Below are 24,093 nucleotides of genomic sequence, written 5' to 3' on the forward strand. Positions count from 1 at the left end.
CAAGGATGGATGATAGGATTGGGATCAAGCAGACAATTTTGGGAAGAACGTGAAACGAGGTTGGAGATTGCGATTAAGGTAGGGGTAAAATCGCCATAACCGGAGGAGATAGACCAATTTTAACAGCGTCATGTATGTTTGTGGATAAAAAAGTATGAGTTTTTGCTCTGGTGGTCCCTTCCAAAAAATTACACGAATCTTAAAGCGAGCAGATAATTACTTTAATTAATTTTGTTGCAGATTATGTTTGGGCCGGTCCTACCCCGTATCCAATGGAGCCTGGCCCATACCCATATTGGTTTGGGTCTATCCTCGCATTGATTAGATGCACTTCGTTTCACATTTACTCTTTCACTCGTGCGGTCGTGCCGAACAGACGAACGGCGGGGCCGCCACCGCCGGCGGCGGCTCTCCATGCCATCTAGCCGTCCCGTGCCTCGCGGTTTGGTCTCTGGCTCTCTGCCTTGATCCGCCAGTTTGAACGCACCCTGGATCGCGGCCAACGATGCCACCGCGCCCTGTCTCTTCCCTGATCCGTTTTTGTCGGCAGCGGAGGCGCATTTTCGTGTGGACGAGTGCAGGCAGAGTCCATGGTCTGGGAGAGAACCCTGAGAAGAACAAGGCCGGCAAAGGTAACCCGTTCCCCGTCCAGTGGGGGATCTAGGATTGTACCACAGGGTATGCCGCGAAGATTTTTCCATATACAATTAAGTATAATCAATACATAAAAGTGGCATCATCCATATATAATTCGGTAAAAAATTTCAATATTTGACATAAGTTAGCTTACTATTTATGTTATCACACTAGTTTACTGTGTTTAATGTTTTGTGCATTGGAATGTTTTAGATAAGCCAGAGATTTATGGTTCAGGGATATCCTTGTCACTCAGATAAAAAGGTGGAATAAATGTTGCTTGAAAGTCTTATAGGCTGGTGGGATATGGGGCTGTATAGAGGATTTGACTATCTGTTATGACCTATGCACCATCTAGTGCTTTGTGATGGGCGAGATGTGGTTGTGGATGCAGCCAGCGCATAATTTAGAGGTTTGCTATAATCTGATTATGTTCCTCTCAGCCTTGTGCATTCAATTATGTTTCAAGAGAAAAGGCCAGTAGTTGATCTGTACATGGTGATCAAATTGATTTATATTTTTCATCTGTCCACAATTTTCTGTCATCTGTAATCTGTGCTCAAGGTGAAGCATGACTTCTTGCAGCAATATTATCTCCTTTTTTTATTTTCAGGTACATCAGCTGAGTGCATCTGAATCTCTACATCTAAGATCTTTATTAGAACTTATATAGGAACATTATACTTGCTTTCATGGAAATCTACAATCTTACATATTTGCAGATCTAGCATGATACATTCCAATGCTGTTTGCAGATTGATGAGGAGTGCTCCACTGATGGAGCACACTGAACAACATCGGTTCTCCTGTTCTACAGATTAATACAAGGAGCACTCCATTGATGGAGCACACGGAACACAAGGTTGGAGATATTATCATGTTTGTTAGGTGATGGTAGATTGGCAGAGTTATGCCTGCAAACGGTACCTGATATTTGAGAGACGACTGCTTGGTTGTGTACCCAATTTGGTGCGGACTGTTCCAAAATTACTCAGTTGTAAATTGTAACATTACAATTCCACTGGTTTTGTAACCATGTAAACTACAGTATGCACTGTTTTCTGATTTGGACATGTCAATTCCATTGTGTTTGGTCTGTTTGTGTAAAACATATTCAAATTCTTAAACTGGATCTGTGCACTTCGCTTAAAGACCTCTTCCAGTACAGACCAAGATCCCTTTTTGTAATATGTAAAGAGGGAAACTAGCAGCTCAAAGCAATATTAGCGTCATGGCCGGCTTTGCTGCTTCGATCAACACGCAGTGTTAATTCACTTGCATGGAGACAAAAGTAATGTTCAAATCTGATAGAAACAGAAAAAAAAAGAATCGATGCAATATCCAAGAAGAAGCACGTTCTCTCGAATCAGATTTTGAGCAAAGAAAAGCTAGCCTATTTTCCGTACACACCACATCAATTTGCATGTTGCAGAGCAATATACATTGTGATCAGCAGCAACATCTCTCTCAGAGAACTGCCCTGGATATTCAATTTGAGCAACCTGGCATCTAGTCCTACATCTTCGCATAGATAATTTCTGAAACTGCAGGCATATTTAATGAAATTATTCAGTTCTGGCAAACACACATACGCAAATCATTTGAACAAAGAAGATTGATCCCAGAAAATACAGAGTTTTACATCAATACATTTGATCGAGGAGAAGTGTACTAGCTTTATAGCTATTTGCCAAGAAGGAAATTGAGATATAGAGAACCCCATCTATATCTTTTTGATAAAAAATGCAGCAATTAGAAAACACATTTATCTTATCTACTTGATCTTCCTCATAGCTTATCTTGAGCCATGGTGGTGCCGTCCTGTAAATCGAGTGCATGCGCTGGGCCGGAGCAAAACTCAAAAAAGTAAAGGTAATGGCATGGAAGGGATCAGTGGCATAGAATGGATGCGCTAAATTTTCAATGGCATATAGGGATTTTGCTCATTCTTATGTAGCGAAAAAATCAGAGGGTCCTTTAGGATCAAGTAGCGTTGCAAGGGAGTGACAATCACTCTTTTTTAATTATGCTTGCTTCAAGAATTTGTGTCGGCTTCGCTAAAATTATATTCTCTTATCATGATTGCTTCAACACCATCATCTAGGATTTTCTACAATATTCATCTACATCGTTCTTGATACGGTGCAAACTCGTTCGTACTTGCAATATGCATTCAAGATTCAGAACTGCTCCGCATGAGGGGTATCAGATTTTAACACATACACTCTTTGCATGCATGGTGTTTTGCTCACCATGCGGTTGTTACTTCTAACCACACAAATTGAGCCATTTCGCCAGGTTAGATGCTAGTGAAACACACAAAAAAAAAGTTAATCTCAAACTTCCTCACAATGATAAGAAAAGTTGTGACCACTTGAGAAAACAAATTAATTTTAATCTCAGATCTAATCAGAATAAATTTTAAAGCAAGATGGATCTTCTGAAGAAATTCCAGGGAAAATCGGAGGGAGTACAAACGAAGAAATCTTGTCTCCAAAGTTGAGCCGTGCCTGCTACAGTCATGCACGTGGTCTTCTTCCTGTTTGTGCAAGATAACATGGAACATAACAGTTTTTTGTAGTGCATTTTGGTTGAGCCATTTCAATAGCTCGCTGCAATTTTTTATGTAAATGAAGTTTGTAATTTGCACTAGGATTCGAATCCAAGAGATGTTATCTGCAATTTTTAGTTCATTTCCCAAGTCATCTTCTCAACTGCAACGAGCTCATGTTTTTACCAAAATGAATACAATTTCTTTAGAGGAGAAATCTTTTTTTTCTCATTTATTTTCTTTGGATTCTATAGAAGATTTTAAGTCCATGTAGGACAAGGGAGCTTTATAAGTTCCCTCTCTTGTTAGCCGTGTTTGGTGGGTTGATTTATTTATGTCCACTAAATACGATGTTACGCAAAGTTTTAGCTATATACGGCCAACTAACGATGATTTGCAGTATCTCATATGCTTAAATGCTTAATGTTTACTGCAGGATAGTTTGACAGACGCATGTTGAAGAAGAGTTATTTTCTAAACCAAACTAAATTCTCCCATAAAATTATTTGTTTTACCCAAATGTTTGATATATCCTCTGTTCTAAACTACAGTTTACGCGCTGGATTTGTTCTAAGTCAAACTCCTCTAACTTTGATTAAACTTATAGAAAAAAACCACCAATTAATATTTATAATATCCAATTAGTTTTATTAAATCCATCATAAAATATATTTTAATAGTGTATTAGATTTGGTATTATATATGTGAAAACTTAGTCAGAATTTGAGTAGTTTTATTTAGGACAAACCTATTTTCCATTTTTCCCTCTCAAATCTGGTAGTGTAAGGTTTCTTACAGTGGATCCTGCTCACCTGAGTTCGAGTTCTCGAGTTGGCATGAATGATTGCATTTTGCTAGATTTATTATAGAATTTAATCGGTGCTATTTTTTCGATGATAGGCGACGTGCTGTGTAATTTGTTTCGAAAAAAACTACATGTCAATATGGCATAGCTATTGTTACCTACGTATCAGGTCAATGATGGGAATTCGCTACACAACGATGTCCTATGAGTTCCCTTGTGTGTTCGATCATACCTTCGACCTCACCCTTTATCCAAAAACGTGGATCATTGTTGATATTAGGGCGGAACTGGTAATAAAAAGGATCACGATTGTCAACTGGATTGGATCAATGTTTCGTTAACGATTTTCAGTTCTTCAAAGCTCGTTTTTTCTTTTTTAAATAAAACTCTCTACCTTCAGTCAAGTACTTTATGTTTTAACAAAAATCTAGTCAAATTTCTAGAACTTTCCATTCAATAGCTTCTCAAATGTTTAATTTGAAAACATATTTACAGATTTGTCTTTAAAAGCCTTTTTGATCTCAGATATTTGTTAGATGTTATAACCATATTCTAATAGAAAGATAGCGATAAAAAATTGTACACCTAAGACCATAAAAGGCAACCAGCGCCAACTATTTTTGACTGGAGGTAATATTTCTTAGTCAAGTAATGATTGCAAATGCAGGCTAGTGGTAAAAGTGTTCGTCATTCTTTAGTCAAGTTATTATAAAAGCAGTATGCAAAACCCAACAAAAAATAACAGTTCTATAAAACAAACAGACACAAATCAAGTTACAACCGGTACTGAGTCGCTTCCAAGTTCAAATGAACATCAGCACCAAGTGTTGATTCATCTTAACATGGTGCATGCACCCAAAAAACACGCATGTATCAGATCGCAGAGCTTTCGCACATTGTTCTCCAGATTGATTTCTGAATAAACGGATATAGGAAACTATTTTGATCACTTGGCCACTCTTCAGTCCAAACAGTGGCGAATTAAAACGATATAGTACCAACACATTACACCCCTGAATCTGGGAGGAAGCTAAAAGGAGAGCTACAGTTCACTTATGTATGGTACACAGGAGGAGCATTACCATCTTTGATCATCGTCCACATTGGGGTCAGGGTCCAAAAAGATTGTAATGGTAATTGTAAACTACAGAAACCATGAAAAGGGATGCCTCTCTAAGCTCAGCTGCTGGCAGCTACACTACTCGGTCTAAATCTCACATTCCTACACTGTCTCAACTTTGCAACAGCCTCTTGGGACTTCCCCTGCAGAAGGTCCATGTAAACTGATGCTAGCACTGCCCTAGGGTTGTTGGGTAGCATGGCAAGGCCGCGGTTCACCATATAGTCAGCCTGCTCAAATTCTCCCTGCATTGCAGCGGTCATGCCAAGGTCAATATACAGAACGCCTCGAGCTTCCTCGGGCTTGAGGCTCTCCGAGCGCTGAGATTCTTCTGAGGTCAGTTTAGTCACAGTAGGAGCAACCGTGTCTTCACCATCACTGTCTTTCTCAACTAGGGCCTTCTCACAGTTCTCCACATTGTACGGCAGCTCAATATCATTGCCATCTTTGATATAAACTGATAGCTGCTCAGCAGCGTCCTTTGGTCTTTTCAGAGCACACAGAGCTTCAGCTGCATATACATGGCTGAGGAATACATACATCCTTGAGCAATCAGTCAGCTGCTGTAGTGACTTCGCATAAGACAAAGCTTTCAAGTGATTCTCAAGACACAATTCAACAAATGCCAAGCTCCCCAGGATGGCCTGTCTGATTTTGAGGTTCTCTTTTCTACAGATCTCATCATACAGAGCAAGAGAGCTCTGCAAGGTGGCATTCAAGCTTGTTCCCTTTTGTTCTCCATTTACATTAGCCAGGGTTGGGCCTGAAAGTGTTTTAGAATCTGTACTTACAGTGCTCTTCTGACCTGAGCTTTTATGTCCTTGTAATGCTCCTTGGTTGCAATCCTCTGTATCGGATGGAGTGACCAGATTTTCCTGCTCAGAAGCATCCAATAATAGCTGGGCATTGAGTAGACACTGTCTAGCGAATCTAAGTGATACCAAATTGTTGTGTTCATCTGAAGTCACACCTGCAGAATCTGAATTACTTCTCAAGTTCACAGGGTTGACAATCAACTGCCGCCATTGTCCTGACCCTACAACATTGACTTCAATCTCATCATTGCATGAAGATGCACCAACTGCACACAGGAGACCCTTTTCCAGAGCTAGCAGACTACACTCAGAAAAGCGGAGCCAGAAAAGGGGTCGTTTGTAGAAGAGCGGCATGGCCTCACGAAAACAGCAAGCTGCTGACAGAGGCTTCCCACACATCAAATGTTGGATACCACAGTTGTACGAAATAAGACAAGACTTGTTTTGTGATAATGCAGACAGCTTCAGTGGGTTCTCTGAATGAAGAGATAAGCTGTATTTCAGTGCTTTGGTAAAGCACCATATAGAGGTATGATTAGATCTTTGTTGGTGGAGTATACATCCAAGGTTGTTGTAGAACATAGCTAGCATTACTGGTTCAGTCCGATTATTCGTTGTGCTTAATAGCTTCACAGCCTTCCGATAGTTCCCCCGGGCATACTCCAGCTGAGATTTCAAGAGAAGCTCAGTAGATGAATCCCTACCACGTGCCATGTTCATCAGTACTTTCAGTTCTCGCTTTGCAACCTTAAGGTTCCTTGTGAGCAGTAAAAGTCGGACCTTGTAAATCTGCAGCCTAACTTTCAAATCAGCAGCAGTAGCAGCAAGATCAGCAGATGCCCTTGAGAAATCATTCAAGATAGGCCTGCCCAGATTCTGATGTCCATCAAAAGTAGAGTACAAAGATTCAAATTCTATTGATTCATCTGGGAAACCTCCTGATGAAAGGTTCTCACATCCACCACCATAAGCATTTGAATCGGAATCTGGAGGCGTGTTACTTTTCGCAGGAGGCTTAGGTTGAGCTGATTGCTGCTGAGCCATGCTAGCATTTTCATTCTGGTTCGTTGTGTTAGCTACTCCAAATGATCTTTCCAAGTACTGTATTACATCCTGTAAGCCAACAAGAAGTCATAAAGTTAAGTAAGATGAATAAAGTCTCCTCTAGGCGAAAGTCAATGCTCCATATCCAGAAAGAAACAAGGCCAAACAAATGCAATGGCCGACTATACAGGTTAAGATCACTACATCTGATAGTAATAATGTTAAAAGCTCAAAGTTCTAACACAGAGAAAACCATAGGAGTATGACAAATTGATAATCGACACAGAGCAAACCAAATCTAACAAATGGCACACTCCAAAACTCTCTCACTAACAATCATCCCATAACAGGGAATGCACAGTGACAGCAAAAATGTCATAGAAGGATACGATACCAGGAATCATATGGGAACAAAGTACATAAAATCCAACATACTCCTCCAGTCACATAAGTAAAGATTTGGGTTTCATGACCTCACATTTCAAATTTCTGCTAAAATTATGTTTCTGTGTCGAGTTTGGATGTTTGAACTATTAGATTTATATAAAAAATAGTTCATTGGACTTAACTTTTGCTATATTTTATATGCATATTACAAAAAAGAGTAGTAGTCAAGGTTGTGTTTCGAACACCATGTCAGCGTCCGTCTCTTACATGTGACTGAAGGGACTGTAAAAAAATGGCATATACAACCGGAGTGAAAAGTGACAGTATAAACCTCAAAAGTTCAAAGTTCTAAAACAAATCAAACTGTAGGAGCATCATAATCACCCATAAACCAAAATTGACAGATGACTGCATGCTCAACAAATGCTACACGACAGATCCCTCTCCCACATTAACAGTCATCATAATAAGGAAAATGACAGAAACAGCACAAAAATGCCATAGCAGGATATGGCACAAGAAAGCATATCAGAGCAAATAAGCAAAACCCAACATGTCAAATACAAATAGCTTACAAAGAATCAATAATAAGATCAACTTTATTGTTAAAAATGTCATTTGTGTCCAGCGGTGAATGCCCCACATGTGGCACACATTTCAGGTGCCTCAAATTAGCAGGAATACTCCTAAGGCAGCAAGGAAATTAATAACGTTTGCGAAAAAAAGTTTGCTAGATTCTATGGTTTTAGGTGACAACAGCAGACTATACCAAGAAAGAAACTTACCGCAGCCTTTGTTGCATCTTGCAAAGCTAATGTAATGTCCAGTAATAGAAAGCATACATGAAGAGCAGTTGTCTGTGAGAGTAAAAAATAATTAGCGTTGACACAATTTTCCCTTATGATTAAGCTACTGAATCACTAATAGTACCTCATCAATTGGTTCAATATTTCGGTACAATGGGTCCAAAATAGTCAGAGCAGATTCATAGTCATGAAGATGATAAAGGATGACAGCCTGCAAATTCATCAAGTCTATGATCAGCAAATTACAGCATATTTTGTGCTTATATTATATAAAATTGTAGTTTATTTGATATTGATCTTATGGACCAGAAAAACAATCACATAGTTACAGCCATAGAACAAGACGTACCGTGTTGAATGTTATTATGGTTGTGTCGAACTCATCCCCATAGGCTGACGAATTATGTGCAGCAGAATATGGTAGCACTATGCCACTCCCTTTTGATCCTGAAGCAGCATTGCTTCCTACCCCATTGGCAGAATCAGCTTGTTCTCTAGATGCACATACAAGCTCCTCACATCTTTTCTGAATAAATGTCGTGGTGGAATATTAAGAACAAAATTACCCCAACTAAGAAAAAAAAAATATACACCAAACTTGTAACATAATGCTCCCTACAATTGTAAAACCTATCACTTTTAACCAAAGCACACAAGACAAGAAAAACATAGTTTGAATAAAATAGGGCCAAAATACTCTATACTAATATGACATGTACAAAGTATGGCAAATGATCATAGTTAGATGTGGTAGGATTCATGGAAAAGTACACTAAGGCAACATGCCCAATAATTATGAATTATAAAGTGATTAAAAGCGATAAGTATTGCACAGATGTAGTGCACTACAAAATGACACAGTATTCACAAATATAGATGCCAATTCCATGATTACACTAGGAGGATAGTTGTCAACACTGATATGTTTCGATATACATCATACAAAATATCAAACAATATGTCTCACCAATTACCGAAATACTGGTTTAGGACACTGCAACACCTACCATGAATTGGATCTTCAAAAAAATAAAGACGCGCAGTTAATAGAATCGTGGAACTATTTGGGGGCTGCAATGCCACTAGCTGTTTAAAAGAGTCTCATGTTAACTGCTACTTATACATATATTATTGCAATACACTATTTTGAACACAGCCAGCTGCTATCAAGGTCATAGCAGCTCCAATATAGAAAAGTAGGTTATACTAGAGAAAAATAAGCCAGCTGTAGCTAGGAAATTCAGAAGCACCACACGTTAAAAAGATTCAAGTGTTAGGCCGACAAACAGAAATCTCCTCAACGTGCTAAAGCAAAACATTAATTTAACCATAAAGGACACACTGCTCAGAATATGTAGTTGTTTGTTTGGTGCAACAAAAGCAGAATATTCATGAATATAACTCACATACACAAAAACAACAATGAAGGTGTTTGTTGGATTATATTATTTCACATCCAGATCTAACAATATGCCGGGTAAACCCGAAAGATGATCTTAATGCTTGTAGTCACATTAACTCTTGAACAATTTCTTATAGCAAAACATTTTCATAATTTGAATTCTTAAGCTCCTTTACATGTAAATATGCTGAGATTATCACAATTCTCAGAATGTGGGGTGTATCCTTTAGTCCTATAGAACAGACCTGTTTCGTGTACACATGCACATCACAGCAGAACTTTAAGTACCGGAAAAGTTTTTCTATTTGGTCACAGCATCCAATCCGATTCTACACTTAAAGAAACATACAGCTGTACGAAACATAATACAAGGATAAACAACAGAATCCACTATCTATAGATGAAAGGATTTTGTCGCTAGCCACACATGAAAACAAAATTATCCATGGGAAAAATATCTTCATTTGGATTAAAAAGTTATTTACTCATAAAAAATAATCCATTTCTGTTACTTTACTGCATAATCAACATGTCAACAAATGATGTACAGTGCGCAGGGCAGATTCACTAACCTTAACGTCACCTAGAATTTTAAGCAACCTCTCTGGATCAGGACAACCATCCAAGAAAGATTTTGTGATGGCCATATTATGATGGACCTGGAATTGCAAATTTGTGACATTAGATGCAAGAAAAACAAATTTGATTGAACAACCATTTCTTCTCCCAAAGTGAAAGAATAAACACCATCGATTCAAGTTGGCAATTTTCCTATACAAAGACAATGCATGACTATATCATCCACCATTCCAAATGAACAGCTTCCCTGTTCACAGGCAAAATTGTGATTCTAATTTAAAGCCTAAGGCAACCATATTAATGAGGCCCTGGCATAAGCTTCAAGGATCACTAAAAATATCACGATACACCTGTGAGGGAAAATATATGTCCAATAGCATGCCAACTGGCATTGGTACACGCCAACGGACAACACACTCACAAAACAGAAACATACAGACTAATACGGACGTTGAGTCAAACCGGTAACATCAAGAATGGGTGGAGGCATTCGCAAATACGGCTCAAGCAACAGTTGCAAGCATCACGCGCAGCAAACAGCCGCACACATGGCGAACCCACACAGCTACTAATACATAAGCAAACCTTACAGTACCCATCCCCAGACCAGAGCACACAGCACAGCTATGAATGGTAACTACAACCAGTTAGCAATTGAAACAACCCCAACGCACAGATTCGCCGTACTAGAAGATTCACCACAGAAGCTAGACCCCGAGAGCTCCTAACCCTCCTCACTCACCCACAGACAGAGAGTAGTAACAAGAGAGAAGGGACGAATCGCGCACCTTGGGATCACCCTCTTTCTTCTTCAGGAGCTCCGCGAGCACCTCGGCGCAGTCTGCGTAGCGGCGGCCCTGGAACGCCACGGCGGCTTCCTTCGCCATGGCCGCCGTCGCGGAGAGCATCGCGTCTTCCTCCGCCGCGGGCTGGGGCGGCGGCGGCGCCTCCTTCACCGCCGGGGGCTCCATCCGCCGGATCTCGACGTGGAGGGGCTGAAGCGCAGGCGCGGGGCGCGATGGGAGAGTCGGGATCGCGCGCCGCCGCCAGGAATCGGAGCGGCGGGGAGGCAGGGGTTCGGGGGCGTGGGGAGGAGGCGGGCTAGGGTTTGGAGGAAGCGACGACGAGGGAGGGAAGGGAGAGAAGAGGAAGGCGATGGATAGAGAAGAGGCTGCAGCTTTCCTTTCCTGATTTCAGGTCTTTTACGAATTTGCCATTCCTTTCCTCACTCGACGGTTTCCACGATTTTGCCACTGAAGAAGGGCCAGTTACCTAGCTAAAGCTAAATCATTGTGATTAGGGATGGGGCAGGTTCAGAGAAGAGTTGGTTTGGATCTCCACATGAAAATATTTGGAAAAAAGTCTTGCTTTTAGGGCTATATTTAATTTTGTTGGATTAGAAAATTCTTGCTTCATATTGAGAGCGGCTTGCCTTCGATAGCAAACTGGGACTCGCACTCCACACCACCTATTTATCCACTTTCCACATGTCGCCTTCTTTATTCGTAAATTGAGTCAAAATGACCACTACGTCATGAAAAATCCTTTAAGAATAGTATTTTTCCCTCTCGCAAATCTGACAACAGATTGAAAAATCAATTACACAGGTCGTTCATCCACATTGGTATGCATGTAATCTTACAAACCAATGAATACACACTTTGCTTTTACCTGATTAATGTTACGTCTACTTATCATTACTTTATTCACAAGCAAACTAAGAGATTATTTGGATAGATGCTTTTAATAAGCCTATAGCGGTGTTTAGTTGTAGCGGTTTATTAAAATTCATTTTAGCAAGTAAATATCTTTCTACCCTCGGGTTTTTTTCCTCCCCTCTTTTTCTTCCCTGTCCGCCATGCCCTCCATACGCGCGCTGCCTGGCTTCTGCCTGCAGCGCCCTGCATGCCTGCAGCGGCATGCATGCATGCGCGCGCGCTGCATGCCGCGCCTGCATGCACCCGGCGCTGCTGCATGCAGCCCACTGTGCAGGCCGTAATGCACTCAAATTTCACACAATTTTCACATAAATATTCACACAAATATGAATACAAATATACATTGTTCAGTCCGGCAATGAAACAAATAATAAAATCCCACAAAAACAATATTTATCGTCTACGAAACAACCCATTAGCTATTTCATCACGAAGTCTATTCATGTTTATATCTTCTTGGACTATTTCATCACCATCTTGGGCTATTTCATCACCATCATCGGTGGAGGCTTCAGGAATAGGAACATAATTTTCATCTTCATCAACTGCCTCAAAGTCCTGATCCGCAAGAGCGCTGTCGGGGGCAAATATCACGGATCCCCCAAAGAACGTTCCTTAGGAAGCTGATCATGGATTAGCTCCCTTAAAGTACGCGGTTTGGGCCAGCTGGGCCGTCAAATGGCCGCAGAATGGCCCACCGGGAGAAGGGGCACCGACAACCCAACGCGAAGCACTGGAGAAGGACATGGCCACCTCGCCCGACCCCAAGAGTAAGGGATCGGGTGCGTCCGCCTCGCCCGACCCCAACGATGAGGGGTCAGGTGCATCCGCCTCGCCCAACCCCAAGGGTGAGGGCTCAGGCACGTCCGCCCCAAAGGCGTGGCCCCTAGGGACCCCACGAAGTGATGGGCCACGCCGGAGGACGAACCTCTGGAGTAAGGGTAGGTAAGGACGTGCAGTGATATAACCTCCGGAAAGGACAGCCTACTACGGCAAGCCCCGGCCGTCCACCGTGCTGGGGGGCTCCCGCCACCCATCTCGGCAGGGCGTACGTCGCCCGTCCTGCGGCCCGGTAGACCTGCACCACCTGTTCCATTGGGGCGCACGCTGCACGTCGCACCAGGGCGCGGCATGGGAGTGCCTCCGTCATCATCTACAGGGCCAGCAGGGCCCATGCAAAGAAGAGGAGAAATTGGCATGATTCCGGGGATCTCTCTTTGTATTCACTCCCTTCCCTTTGACTTATAAAAGGAGAAGGAAAACCCCCCGCCAAGGGGACTGAACGTTCAGATACACATCCTCACATGCACACTCCATCAGAGACTTCGGAACCCCTCCCTCTCTCGCCCGTTTGTAACCCCTACTGCAAACCTAGTCACAAGTGGCTCGAACTGGACGTATGGACATTCTGCCTGAACTAGTATAAACCCTCATGTTTTTCTTGCTCACCGTCACACCCTAAAATATTTAATTTTAGGATGCGAATGTCTTTTAGAATGTGTTCATCAATCTTTAGGGTTTTCCAATAATTTTTCAGATTTTTCTGGCAATTATTCTCTTTTTCCGTAGAGCTAAATCCATTTATTTGAAAGTTCTAAAAATCTTTTTCTCAAATTCCAAGTATTTTATTTGGATTCCTCATATCCCAAATTACCTCTCGAGTTTTCCTCGGAATTTTTGGGATTCTTCTAGATATATTTTTCATGGTTTAAAAGATTTATATGGACTTTTCTAGATTTATTTTAAGCTTGAAAATATGTTCTGTAAAATGAATTCGTTTTCTTTTCATTTCAAGCTGGATTCAACTCGTTTTGGGTCTATTCCGCCTTAAATCCTAGAATCGTTCCACGTGCAAGCTTGAGCTTGACCACTGCCATAATCTCATCATCTGTCGTGTTTTGTTGATAAAAAGTAAATCAAAAGCTTCTCCTTGAGGTATCGAAGCAAACACCCTTATTTTCGCCTTTTCGCTTCTTTTGCCCTTCCTTTCCGAAGCTTAATAGCTCGTCAAAGCTACTGACCGACACTCACCGCCGATCACCTTCCTCTACAGAGCTGGAGTTATCTAGAAGTCTTTCAGTTTGCCCTTTCTTTCTTTCTTTCTTTCTTTCTCTGTATAGTTTCTAATATCTCGTCGTAGCCGGACCAATTCGTTTCTTCAGTATCCGTCATTTTTCCTCTATCCTATCTGAGACCATAAGATGCCCCATCGAGCTCCCAATTCTCTAATCTTTCTCCCCCAGTCAAATCTCGCTCGAAACGAAGTTGTACTTCGATTTCGGCATTTTCCGGTAATACTCTCTTGTCGTCAACATCAGCTCTGGCACCAAGCATCGTAGCCGCAAACCTCTCTCTCTCTCTCTCTCTTCCATGCTCTCAAACGGACCATCTTCGCTAATGAGCCGAACCTACCTCGACCCAAATCTGATCCGACCTAGTTCAGCCACCACCATCCTCCTCCTTCTCTCTCTCTTCTTGCACATGGCAGCCATACCGTGCCGGTCCCCATTTTCCTGTATGTGTGCGCTAGAACTCGTTGATCGAGTCCTGTCTGGCCACACATGCCCAACCTCATTGTACTCTCGTACGCCACCTGCAGGCTGAACTAGGTGCTTGTCGTGTGCCTGTTTTGGATTTCATCTGAAACTGGGTGGCTGGAATTGCTATACTCGGTTTGCATATCATGCAAGCCCAACTGTCTGCGTTCAATAAAAGGTGCAGCCCGCTCGACCCTTCTCTCCCTTTTTCTCTTTTCGGTCCGCTCTCCTTATTGTCCCAATACCACTCGTCTGGTTTATCCTCCTCGACAGCTCGCGCCTCTATCCTTTTACCGGTGACCCGTTTTTGCTGTTTAGCCCGTGACCGAAGCTAGTTCGGCCCACACGAACCTATCTCAGCTTGACCCAACCGCCAACAGCTCCCAGTCCAGATCGGCCTTAGCAGTTTGCAAAGCCTGCATTGCTACCCTAGTCCTGCTGTAGCAGCGCCACCATTTTGGCGTGCTTTGCATGACTCCTGGCGCACATCGCTCTTATAAATCACGAGCCCGAGCCTTCCCGCGATCCCTGATCTCTTCGCCCCTCCTGCTCGCCCAACGCCGCTAGGATGTAGCGCCGCCCTCCCCCGTTCTACTGCGTCGGCACCCTGCTGATGAGGACATCACCACCAACGATACATCCACACCTACACCAGTATCTACTTCGACAACACCATTTGGTCCTATTACTCGCGCTCGTGCTTATCGGCTTACCCATCAAGTAAGTTCACTCAGGTTCATCATATTTAGACAATGGAGACATCGTGCACTCTTGTTTTACTTAGGAACAATGGATTGGATCAAAAGGGAAGAGGCATCGCGCAGGCTGGATTCGGACTGTAGAACAGATACGACTTATGACGGCCACCACAACTTCATCCAGACTCTGTTTTGGTCGTTCAAGTACTTCCTGGAAAGCTTATCAAATCTACTTTCCAAAGGATCTGGAATCACCTTCATATCTATTCAGAGTCAACTGCAATCCTCGATTTACTACAAAGTTCTTTTCAGCCATGGTGCTGTGTCACCCTATTTTGGCCCAACAGGCCGTGTATTAAGTTGAGTCCAATTCAGATGCGTCCTAGGTTTGGAACACGACCCCAGCATCCTTGTGGTCATTCTCCCACTTCTTTATAACCTTTAGCCACCGCCAAGAACACTCGGGTTTTGTTAGATGCAAGTTTAGCTTTTTACTACTTCCTTGTAGGCGCGCGTGTTGATCCAGCCGCCCGTCAACTTATTTCCGGAACCCCTTCGTATTTGAGATTCAGTTTGAGATCTTCAATTACATCTCGTATTTTTAGTACTTGTTCTTACTAGTTCTTCAATTGCTTGCAGGACGAGTGCCCTAATGGCCGAGTGTCGCGCTCCACAAGATCGTGGCGACCATAGGAGGTGGTGTATCGGCTGCTAAGGTGCAGCATCCTTGGAAGGCTGTAGTCGGGCCGTGAACGTCGTCTCCTCTATCAATCGAGTTATCCCACGCCTCTCATTGAAAGATCAGGAACAAACCCTAGCGGGTTCACATCACCAGCTGCACCGCGCACACCTGCCCAGCCTCGCGAGCCTCCCTGCGCCCCTGTGCACCGCCACCAGGAGCTCCCCCAACCCCTGCTCACGTCTCCTCCTCGCATCGCCTAGGCTAGCGCCGCCGCCCCCTGCACCGCCCTCACCCCCTACTACTTGACCCTTCTCCTGAGCGCGTGCTGCAAGTAGGAGCCCAAACGTTCAGGTCTGCCTCGATGCCACCCCTGCTGTCTGCGCCCCTGCCCCTGTGCGCCACCACCTGATGTGCCTCTCCTGTAGCGCTGCCGCCCTCCTGCTCGTGGGCCTCCCTGTCGCCCTCTCTCTCTAGCGCCACCATTAGCAGAGTGCCACCGCCATGGTACAGACTGCCGCCACCCCTTCCAGCTTCGATTCCGGCCGCCTCGGTGAGTCCTCGCCGTCGGTAAGCCCCAAAATCGAATCCCCTCATCGTCCTCTTTCTTTTCCTCCACTGCCCACGATCAACCATGCCCTAAAATGCTGGGATTCTGCAAAACAGTAGCTACCGGTCACCATGACTGTGCTGCAAAGCTTCTTACAGATTAGCCCTCGGGGAAATCTGTAATTATGTTGTGTTTTTCTGTCTTGTAAAATCTGCAGAAAACCCCCTAATAGATTGCATCTTTTCAACCTAGCCAAACCCATGGTCTTTTATGGATCTAACCCTAGCTTTTGATTTATTTGTGAGCATTGTTTATGTGCCTTGCAAATCTTTGCTGCTAGCCCTCTAGATCTATAGTTAATTGCGACTAGGTCACTGCAACCTTGTTTCTTCCATAGTTTCCACGTTTTAGATCTGTTTTGATCCTTTCTTTTTGTGTTAGTCTTCTAAAACTCTAAGCTATCGTTTGATAGTGTTGTTGTACCATAGTTCCTATTTTTAAAATTAAATATAGATTTAATTTGATTAATATACTCTAATCTAGTTTTTCCAATTAAAATCCAATTAGATCTATACTCCGGTTTTCATAATTAATGTTAACTTGATTAATATCAACTCAAATGTGTTTGTAATTTAATTTGCTTAGTTCAACTTGAATCATAAAGTTATACGCTTAGATGTTCTCACAAGTCTTCTTTGCTAATTAATTGTTTAATTAGTGTAATTTATACATAGGCAGTCATAAATAAAATTGGACTAAGTTTTACTTCGTTTTTACAAATGCAAAATATAATATGAGTTAACTATAATTTCGGATATTTCCTTCAAATATCCTTTACATTTGTTTTATAAATAAAATAAATGAAGTTTATAGTTGTTTGTTTTCTTGTATAATACAAATCTTTCGATAGCCGTTTCTTTTCAACCCTAGCTCCATTTTCGCATTTCTTGCGCTCTCGTGACGATAATAGCGTGCCCACTCCTTTTGTACTCTTTTTAAGCTTTTTCATTTGTTTGGTGTGTTGTTCTTAGTTCTTCTTGTTTGTTTGTTCGTTGTTGTGCCTTGGTCCGATGCTCGTGTGACGTTAGAAGGAGCGCAGTCCAAGTGCTTTGAAGATTAAGAGTTTCAAGAATAAGAGTTGAAGACTCTGAACGTCTATTCTCTCGAAGAAAGGCAAGTGTTTCCTTGATCATACTTTTATCCTAATAATCACAATAAACATAACTTTTCTTTTATGCATGCATGTGTCTTAATTTTGATTGATCTTAATTAAGGATATGTCTAGTCTTTATGATCATTCCTTGTCAACCTGGGTTTTACCTTTATGTTGGGTAGTTTCTGCTTAGTTGCTATAACTGGTTCTGGTTTGGGAATAATTTATAACCATGATGACAACAATGATGATGCTACACCTGTTTTACTTTATGTTCTTGGATAATTTGTGTTGTTAATCATAAGATCATATGATTTAATCGGAACATGGAGAACCACATAGGAAAATAGTGCAACCGCAATACTATATGGCTCTGGTCTTGGCTATTTAATTAGAAACTCTAACTTGTGATGATCTTACCAACAGGGCAAGAGGGGAGTGCGTTGATGGGGTACAGCCCGGTCCTCTTGGAGGCTTTGTTTGTGGTCGTTGGCTAAGGTACCAGGGAGAGTTATGACCACTGCGGCCTGAAACCTTAGCGGATCATTGCAAGTTAGGAAATCTTTGTAAAGGGCTCGTGGTGAATCCTTTGCCACTCACCTCGGAAGTGTTCAAGAGGCTAGCTACCTCGGGCCAATCAGGAGACACGAATTGTGGGTAAAGTGTACAATCCATTTATTGGAAAGTTCTAATTTTTTTTCTCAAATTCCAAGTATTTTATTTGGATTCCTCGCGTCCCAAATTACCTCCCGAATTTTTCTCGAAATTTTTGGGATTCTTCTAGATATATTTTTCATGGTTTAAAAGATTTATATGGTCTTTTCTAGATTTATTTTAACTTGAAAATATGTTCTAGAAAATGAATTCGTTTTCTTTTCATCTCGAGCTGGATTCAACTTGTTTTGGGTCTATTCCGCCTTAAATCCTAGAATCGTGCCGCGTGCAAGCTTTAGCTTGACCACTGCCATAATCTCATCATCTGTCGCGTTTTGCAAAACATATGAAGGTTGTTTTGCAAAAATTCAAGAACTTACTTTTAAACCGCAAATAGAGGTGAAACTACCCAAAGGATGTAAGTGTAGTGTAGATTTTAAATAGGATTTCTTTAAAGTTTAAAACTTTACCAAGTTTTAGGTTAAATTCAAATCCTTAACTCTTTTGAAACTGAACCTTAAAGCAAAGTTGTAGATCTTGTTGAACTCTACACTTTTGCTTTTGGGCACATTTCCATTTGAGCTATGGTTTGAAAGTTAACTAGGCTTTACAGTGGAGCCCCTGCATTTTTGGAAAATCACGGATTAGTCCCTGTCTTCAACCTCCAGCTCCCCCTGCTCTGTTTCTACTCGCGCCCGTGACTCCACTGCTGCCGGCCGTTTTTTGAGCTGCTTGCTGACCCTGCGCCGCACTCCTCCACCCCACGTAGCTCCTTGCTAGCCCGCCCGCCACTCGCTCAGCTCGTGCTGGCTCTCCCCCGCCCTGCCACGTTGGGCCGCCGGTGCCGAGGCCGCCACGCGGCCGAGGGTGCCCGACGGGGCACGGGACGGTGCCATCGGTCTGTGGTTGGCCGCGCGCCTACTCTCTCCCTGTCTGCCGCACGACACCACTCTATAAAACCTCGACCGAAGCTGCTCTCGCTCACCTCCCCTCTCTTCCTCCTCACAAGCGTCAATCCGAGTGCCGAGCCATCCGCCGGAATTCCTCGCCGCCCCGCCCTACCCCTTCTCAATTCCAGCACCCCAAAGCTTCCTCACCACCCCTGCTTGCCCCTCGACCCACCCTAGCCGAGCTTTGTCCTCTCCTTAATCGGAATCGGGTGAATCCCGTGCCGCCTTTGCCGCCGGAGAAACCCGAGCCACCTCCACGCCGACGACCCCCTTCCGCTCCACCTCCGGCTGAAACAGGTACCAAAATAGCATCCCCACGACTCCACGATGCTCGTGCGCGCTCCATCCTTTCACGTTCACCGGCCCCTCGCCGGGAACACGGTTGCGCACCCACGGCCACCGCCATTCCTCGCCGTCGACCATGCTCCGCCGCCCTTCCTTGTGCCCATCACCTACCAACGTGTGCACTGCATTCCGTAGATTGTATAGGACCTGTTTGCTCCTCGCCAAAACCTCACTGCCGGCAAGAACACGCCGGTCAGGCCGCCACGGCCACCATCTTGTCCTGGCAAGGGCCACATTGCAATTTAAGTTTTAATTCTAGGGTCCCCTATGCAAAACCCGAGGGCCTCTCTGCAGGTTTCTCTTTTAATCTTGTTTGCAAAAGCTGTCAATTTGTAAAATTGATAGCAATTTTTAGAAAAATCCAAAAATTGTCAAACCAATTTTATTATACTTCTAAAGTTTAGTTCAACAACTTTGATTAATAGAGTATGGTTTGAAACCCAATGCTTGTTAAGTTATTCTAAAGTTTAGCAAAAGGGTGTATTGTGTGTAACTTTTGCATATTAGCTTCTTTTCATGTGATTTTTGGGGTACAACATGTTTAAAGTGTATGCAAGTTTGTGTAAAAATTTCACCTTAATCTCTGCACTCTATCTTGAACTAATTTGAACTTAGGCAAATCAAGCTTGAAATGATTTAAATTTATTCAAGCATGTTACTAAGGTTTTCATGCTTAGATCTTTTTACCATATGATGTTCTGCAATAGAATAATTCATAGTAAATCTTTCAAAAATTTATAACACTGTTTTGCTTAAGATTTGAATTTAAACTTGACATTTGAATTAAATTCAAATGCTTTAGTGTTTGTTTTTAGAAAATTATGAAAAATTCATAGTAATCTCATCCATTAGGAATAAGCTTACTCACAAAAATACAAGACCATAGCCTTTATGGATTTCAAGATAAAAGTCAAACTTGTTAACTTAATTCAATTAAATCAATTAATTTTGATAATTGAATCAAAGTACACATGGTGGGTTTGAATTCAAATTTCCTGCTTTATGAAAATATGTTTATCAATTGGTTGGATTGCAACTTTATCATGAAGTAAAATTCTTAACTCAAGCACTATCTAATTCAAATCATTGCATATCATGTAGAGTCAGCGACACTTGACGACGGAGACTACGAACTAGTCCCGAAAAATGAGCAAGGGTTTTCTGAAGACCCAGTGAATGTCGTCGAGAATTTAACTGAAGCCCCGAACCAAGGTTCGGAAGTCCTTGACATCCCTAGCCCCAGCCTCGCTCAAGAAGGCAAGCCCTGATGCATAACCCAGTATTTTAAATTATTACACATACACAGTTTCTACTTATATATCTATATTATGCATTAAGTCTAGGAGTTGAAATGAAACCCTAGATGCATGAATCCTAGGAACCTATGTATTGAGCCTGAATCCTTATCGAATAGATGCTTTGCTAATAGGACCGGCACAAGTCGAGTGATTTTCTGTCACTCGCGCGATATAGGAATTGAATGTTTACTATTCTGCAATCACTATAAGTATGATAGACGGGTCATGTGCAGTATCATGACCTGGAAGGTTACCCCGTCTGTGTAGATAAAAGTTGATAAGGTTGCAGTGTGTGGTAGCTGTGATTAAGCGTTTGAAAGTACTACCCACATACCGCGAAATATGGTAAGCGGTAAGCCTAGTAACCAATCGGCCCGAGGAGTGGACATACCTGTAACAGTTCATGTACTTGCAATGCTAGGCATATAATTTGTTAGTGTGAAGTATGTGCTTGTTAGTGTAAAGTTTGTATATCTTTATGTGAAGCTTTTGAAAATTTAAAGTGCAAGTAAAAAGGGTATTTTTGTAATTACAGAAAAACCTAGGGTTGTTTTTGCAAAATGTATTTGGATAAGGGTAGTTTCGAAATAAGTGAAGGGTGGTTTTGCAAACATATTTTTCTTATTTTATCCTTTGTAAAAATATATATTTATCCAAAAGTTTCATTTGAAATGTGCGTGTTGAAGTGTGTAAAAGAAATTTTGGGTAAAGATGTGAAAATAAGGGTGTTTATGTGATTTTATAAAAGTACAAGTCCTTTTATGCAAGTATTTGATTTACAAAAGTAACTTTCAAAGTTACTCAGGACTAAAGTGTAAAAGATGCAAGTCATCGTGACATGTCTATCCAATCATTATGACGAGTCTATCCCGTCATCATGACGTGTCATAAATGCTTGCATTTAGGTCCTGAATTTTATAAAATTATACTCTTTAGGACAAAAGTAATTCAAATCCAACTTTTGTTCGAAATTTTACGTGTAAAGATGCAAGTTTTGGGTTTTTGAACTTGAGCCCTAAAGCAATGTTGTAGAGTTTGAAAAACTCTCCAACTTTCGTTTTGGGCATTCCTTCATTAGGGTTTTAGATTGATGGGAAATTTTGCTTTACAAACAGGTCCCTACAGTTCTCTGATTTTGCGCATAAGTCCTTGGGGAATTCCATTCCCCCTTCTCCTCTGTTTCTTTTCCCTGGCGCCCATCCTTTTTCTTTCCCACCGGCGGCAGCAGCATCCAAGCGCTTCTTTTCTTCCTCCTTCTCCCTCTGTTCTTCTTCCAGTTGACTTCCTCCTCCAATCACGGGCAGCAGCATCTCTCTCCCTTTCTCCTCCTCCACGCGGTACAACTGGGCGGCTGCAGGTCAGGCGTGGGCGCTCGGGATCCAGCATAGCCAGGGGCGCGCGGCAGGCGGCCGCGGCCCGAGCGGCAGGCGAGCGGCCCACGCGAGCGGGGTGCTGCATGGCGCGAGCGGGCTCGAGCGGCCGGCGGCAGCGTCTGGGCGAGCGCGAGCGCGCGCGCGCATGCAGCGCGTGCGCAGGGCGGCGGCTCGGGGTTGGAGCGGGCGGCTGGCGGCAGCGGCTGGGCCCCGGGCAGAGGTGAACGGCGGCCGCAATAGGCACGCGCGCGGGTGGAACGGAGCGCCGGCGGCTCCAGGCGGCACGCGTGAGCGGGCAAGCGCAGGACTGGAGCGGTTCGCGAGCAGTGCAGGAGCGGAACGTGGGCGACGCCGAGCGGGTGGCGCGAGCGTGCGCGCGGTGACGCGCGGAAGCTGGCGGTGTGTGCAGGCGTGCGTTTGCGGCTCGGAGCGAGCGCGCGCGATGCGGGAACAGGCGTGTGCGGGCCCTGGCACCGGGTGAGCGCGGGAGCTGGGCAGAAACAGGCGTTGGAGCAAGCACGGCGCAGATACAGGCGGCGTAGGTGTGTGAGCGCAGGAGCAGGACCCGAGCGGATGCGAACGGCCCGGAGCGAGCAGTGGCGCGCAGGGCGTATTCAGACGCGTGAGCAGCAGCGCGATGCGGGCCAAGGACGCGCGCGGTTCGGGCGTGCGCGGATGGAGGTGAGGCGTGGCGGCTCGGGACCGACTCGCACGGAGGGCAACGAGGTTGCGCACGGCAGTAACTTGGCGAGGACGGCCGCGGAGGGACCTGCGACGTGGCAAGGCCGAGGCGAGCGCGAATCCGGCAGTAGGAAGGGCTGTGCAGGGCAACAATGTGCAGGGCAACGGCGTGCAAGACGACAGCGTGTAGCGCATAGCGGTGTCTCCGCTGGACGCGCTCAGGTCGCGACCGAATTGGTGTACAGGAAGGTCGCACGCAGTGCGGGAGGTGCTACAGCGCGACAATTTGGGACGGACCCGCCCAGGGGGCTGTAGAGTCGCGTGTGGAGAACGTCGGAGGCCGTCGAGGAGAAGGCAACGGACGAAGTCAGGCGGCACTGTGGACTGCTCGTGGAGGGTTTGGAGGTAGCCGGGTGCGAGCAGATCCCGATCCTCGCGGAGGCGGAGAAGCGCTTATGGCACGGTGAGTCGGAAAGAGAAGTTGCGGAGCGAAGGCGGCGGTCGGGTGTGACGAGCTCGGAGGAGCCTCGGTGCAGCCAGGCACGGCGAGCTCCCTTCACCCATGCAGAGGCGCATGCGTATGCAAGGCAACCGACCATGCGCATGCAGGCTGGGGGCCGTTGATGCGGGAGCAGAGCAGAAATGGCGCACCGGAAATGCAACCAAGCGCGGCGATCCTGCAAGAGGCTACGCGGGTGTGCCGGCCATGCTTCAGCGGCACACGTGCGTGAGCAGAAAAGGCTTAGCCGTGATCAGGAAAACCCTGAGATTTGCAAGGAGTCGGCATAGCGAACCAATCCGGCCCTATCGGCTTCTTCCTTGAATCTACGACATCCAGCAGCTCTTACCCTTCACCGATCGTCCGAGCAAGACCACAACACCTCAAAGAAACTCCTGAACCCCATCGAGTCTCTTCGATCCCTGAATACCAGAACATCATCACCGCGACAACACCGGCTATCGTCGCCATGGATCACCGTGAGGAATACCTCTCCGGTTATTCTTCACCCACTACAATCCCTCGGCAAGCTTCTTCGTCACCCACAGAACCTCGTCACCATCGAGCTCTTCTCATCGCTGATCCTGTTCACCACGGGAAATTCACTTTCCACCCGTTCTTCTCCACAACCAAGGCTACTCCAAGGTTTGCCCTGATTCACTGAATCTTCCTAATGCCGGCGACTCCTTTGCCGGAATATCGTCGTTATCTTCCTGTTATCTGTTTTTCCCCGACCAGTGACTTAATTGCTTTGATTTAGAAAGTTCTAAGGTGTTCTCTGTAAAATTTCCAAAGTCTTCTTTATTTCAAATC

General features: G+C 44.0%; 1 protein-coding gene and 1 long non-coding RNA gene across 3 annotated transcripts; one reads left to right on the plus strand and one right to left on the minus strand.

Annotated features, from left to right (window-relative positions):
• Window positions 1-331: 331 nt before the first annotated feature.
• On the plus strand, window positions 332-1,727 carry LOC112882638. 2 transcript variants are annotated; one of them, XR_003226690.1, is made up of 2 exons: window positions 332-678; window positions 1,392-1,727. It is a non-coding gene; the product is annotated as an uncharacterized LOC112882638 (long non-coding RNA). The 2 variants fall into 2 exon arrangements; XR_003226691.1 differs by having other exon boundaries at window positions 332-632.
• Window positions 1,728-4,794: 3,067 nt separating this feature from the next.
• LOC112880542 (CCR4-NOT transcription complex subunit 10) lies at window positions 4,795-11,377 on the minus strand. Its single transcript, XM_025945210.1, has 6 exons — window positions 10,934-11,377; window positions 10,139-10,225; window positions 8,514-8,690; window positions 8,289-8,375; window positions 8,144-8,215; window positions 4,795-7,040 (listed from the first exon to the last, which is right to left on the minus strand). The coding sequence occupies exons 1-6, from the start codon at window positions 11,114-11,116 to the stop codon at window positions 5,172-5,174; spliced, it is 2,475 nt and encodes an 824-aa protein (XP_025800995.1). The 5' UTR covers window positions 11,117-11,377; the 3' UTR covers window positions 4,795-5,171.
• Between the last annotated feature and the right edge of the window lie 12,716 nt (window positions 11,378-24,093).

The sequence above is a fragment of the Panicum hallii genome, chromosome 2 (genome assembly GCF_002211085.1).
Source record: "Panicum hallii strain FIL2 chromosome 2, PHallii_v3.1, whole genome shotgun sequence".
Lineage (NCBI taxonomy): Eukaryota > Viridiplantae > Streptophyta > Magnoliopsida > Poales > Poaceae > Panicum > Panicum hallii.

Coding starts and splice junctions, on each gene's coding strand:
- LOC112880542 (XM_025945210.1), bottom strand. CDS start 11,116: ATGGAGCCCCCGGCGGTGAAGGAGGCGCCGCCGCCGCCCCAGCCCGCG. Junction 10,226..10,933: donor AGAAAGAGGGTGATCCCAAG/GTGCGCGATTCG, acceptor TTGCAATTCCAG/GTCCATCATAATATGGCCAT. Junction 7,041..8,143: donor AAGATGCAACAAAGGCTGCG/GTAAGTTTCTTT, acceptor GTTGGCTTACAG/GATGTAATACAGTACTTGGA.